Raw genomic sequence first — 3297 nt, 5'->3', positions numbered from 1 at the left:
CGCAGTAGCTCCAGAGAAGTAACACTACACACAAAAGCAGAACACCCTTGTTTTCCCCTTCACCAAACAGGCAGGCAGGAACATTCTTCACACCTTTGCATTGTTTTCTTGCCAGATCATTCAGCAGTTTTGTTTTGTTTAGCCCTTGAGAAGGCGATGTTAGTGTGAGGCATCCCTCTGCCACATTCTCACAGGTTGGCACCAGTTTCTCACACATCAAACACGCAGATGGGAATTATCTCAGCATATATTGACAACTTGGGTGATAAATGACTAACATGAGAGGTGTGTTCAGTTGGCAGTTAACCATATAAACTCATTCCTTGTATTTCCCACAGGGCTACAGTACCATGTAAGAAGAAGCCCATTTCCAATAAGAATTCCAATCTTTTACTGTTGCCTTCCAGTCTGCGGCAACAGATGTTCAGGTGTGACACAACCCTCACCCCCTTGAGAAAACAACATGGCTGTTCTTTTAAAGAAATACCTCGACTATCAAGACACTATTTAATCATTGACCGATACTGAACATAAGGAAGAGTAAAACATTATAGAAAAAAGCTCCACTAGAACTAGAAAGTATTCGATTTATAGTTATTTGATGATAGTTGCAGAGTCTCAGCACATGTCTTTGGTTAAGAGGAGTGACAGAACAGTTTGCTAAACTCAACAAGCTTCTTGGATGTCATCCAACAGAGTGAAATGTAGACATTCTTTTAATCCATAAAAAAACAACAGTTGATAAAAAAGGGAGCATGTCTAGATCTACGGTATGTGGCATTCTTACAGTGGAAAGGTGAAGCAGGGCAGAGAAAAAAAAAGTGTTCACTTTCTTTAAATACAAATATATAATTTCATGTTTTTACAAAAACTATTTACAATTTTGCATATGAAATGTTGAAGGAGAAAAATAAACCGCCATTATGACACTGTTCCGTTTCCCGCTATCTCTGTTCTTGGCTTGCTGGATTATCGCTCCCTTTATGAGTTTATGGTGGCTTTAAGGGAAGAGCCAGAGAGAGGGGGAGGAGAGAGCATTTCAGCACATGGCACCCATAGCCACGCTTGTTATTTGTTCAGACAGTCAGGTTCAGGCTTTGTTTATCCAGCTTGCCCTTTTTGTCAAACCCCTGACCCTCAGTTCGGCATGCATGTGTGGCTATAGAGCTGGGGCGAGGAACAAATGCTGGAAGAACTTAGAGCTACTCACTGTCCTATAGGCTACTTACCTATGATATGAGAAAACAGGCAATAATAAACAACAAAAAATGAGTCCAGGCAACATTTAGATGTCCCTTTTTTGCTCTACACAGTGGTCTCTCCTTGTTTGCCATTTGTCAACCTGGTGTAGAACTTATGCCAGGACTGTAGGGTCTTTCCGGACCAGATCCAGAACCCGGAGGTGATGCCCACTATCAGTGTCATCAGGTACTTGATCATGTAGACGGTGAAGTCCGGAGTCATGCGGGGCCCCGTCTGCATGGGGCAGGGGATGGCCAGGCCCCTGCAGTTATGGCTGACCCAGCTGCGCTCCCAGTGCGGGCGGAAGGCCTGCTCGTAGAAGAAGCAGGCGATGACGATGGTGGCGGGCACGGTGTAGAGCACGCTGAACACCCCGATGCGCACCATCAGACGCTCCAGCTTCTCTGTCTTGGTGCCATCGTGTTTCATGATGGTGCGGATTCGGAACAGCGACACGAAGCCGGCCAGCAGGAAGGAGGTGCCAATGAAGAGGTAGATGAAGAGAGGGGCCAACACGAAGCCTCGCATGGGGTCCAGGTTACTGAGGCTGACGAAGCAGACGCCGCTGAGCACGTCCCCCTCGATCTGACCGATAGCCAGCACGCTGATGGTCTTGACGGCGGGCACTGCCCAGGCCGCCAGGTGGAAATACTGGGAGTGTGCCTCGATGGCCTCGTGGCCCCACTTCATACCTGCTGCAAGGAACCAGGTGAGGGACAGGATGACCCACCAGATGGAGCTGGCCATGCTGAAGAAGTAGAGCATCATGAAGAGGATGGTGCAACCTTCCTTTTTGGTGCCCTGGACCATGGTTTTATAGCCATCCGGGGTAAAACTGTCATTGCAGACCACTTTGTCCCCCAGGAAGTATCCAGCTATGTAAGCTATGGAGACCATAGTGTAGCAGCCGGACAGGAAGATGATGGGTCGCTCGGGGTATCTGAAGCGCGTCATGTCCACTAAATAGGTAGTTACTGTGAATAATGTTGAGGCACAACAAAGCACAGACCAGACCAGGATCCATAAGCGGGAGAACTGAATCTCTTTGTCACTGAAAAACATATTCCCACCACTCCTCGTTGGCTCACAGGGAGCTGCACAGTCCTTCTCGTCTAAAAACTTGTAATTCAGATATGGGGGCACTCTGAGAACAGGCGGACAACGGAAAGGCCTCCCATGTGTGGGTATCATTGAGATGTCCTGGGTCCCTGGCACAGGCATGATGGGTGGGACGGTGGCGGCGGAGGAGTCGTTTTGACCCACACAGATCTGTCCGTCTCCCTGCACGGGGAAGTTTTCGCAGCGCAGTCGGTCGGGCCACTGGAAGCCAAACTTGTTCATGAGAGCCTCGCAGCCCTGCTTGGCTCTCTCGCAAATTGACCTGCACGGAGGGATGGCCTTCTCCAATACCGTGCACACAGGCGCATACATAGAGCACAGAAAGAATTTCAAATCGGGCGAGCACTGTACTTTTACAAGCGGGTAAAACTGGTGCACTTCAAGCCCTGCGTCCTCCTGGTTGTAATGGCCCACTAAATTGGGCATGATGGTTTGGTTATAGGCTATGTCCGTGCACAGAGGTATTGAGATCGGCTGACAAAATCCATGCTCCGGGAGGACTATTCCGTTGTCTCCTTGATACTGGGCTGAAATCAGCAGCGGCAGCAGGAGTGCAACACACCAGCAGGTCTTGCAAAAAATCATTTTCCCGAAGTTTGAGACAACAACTTCAAGCCGATAAACTTGCCGAAAATGTTCTTAGTGTGCTTTTAATCATTAGTTCTACAGACCGTTCTTGAGCGAGAGTAACTTCCTAAAGTGAAAACTCCGGCGGTGAAGACCTGAACGCTGCTCTCCGCTTTGAAAACTGCTGGCTGACTTTTTTCTTTTCCACAACTCCGATTCTCTCACAAGTGTCAAGGCAGCCACAATACGACACCTAACGTCCGGTCATATCTTTCTAAATAAAATCCCGATTGAAGAATGTAACATTTCACCTGGATTATTTGCCAAAACAACAGCAGAGCACGAATATTTAAAATAATGAACGACTAA

The 3297-nt window shown here is 47.9% G+C and overlaps 1 protein-coding gene across 1 annotated transcript; it reads right to left on the bottom strand.

Annotated features, from left to right (window-relative positions):
- Positions 1 to 511: 511 nt before the first annotated feature.
- On the bottom strand, positions 512 to 3095 carry LOC307262744 (frizzled-2-like). Its single transcript, XM_080043714.1, has one exon. It carries the CDS (start codon positions 2944 to 2946, stop codon positions 1306 to 1308), a length of 1641 nt encoding a protein of 546 aa, XP_079899840.1. The 5' UTR covers positions 2947 to 3095; the 3' UTR covers positions 512 to 1305.
- Between the last annotated feature and the right edge of the window lie 202 nt (positions 3096 to 3297).

Source organism: Ammodytes marinus, assembly GCF_949987685.1.
Source record: "Ammodytes marinus genome assembly, chromosome: 16".
Classification (NCBI taxonomy): Eukaryota; Metazoa; Chordata; class Actinopteri; order Uranoscopiformes; family Ammodytidae; genus Ammodytes; species Ammodytes marinus.
This window is presented reverse-complemented; position numbering and strand designations above follow the sequence as displayed.

Bases quoted from the DNA above. Each gene is read 5' to 3' on its own strand.
- LOC307262744 (XM_080043714.1), bottom strand. From the start codon at position 2,946: ATGATTTTTTGCAAGACCTGCTGGTGTGTTGCACTCCTGCTGCCGCTG.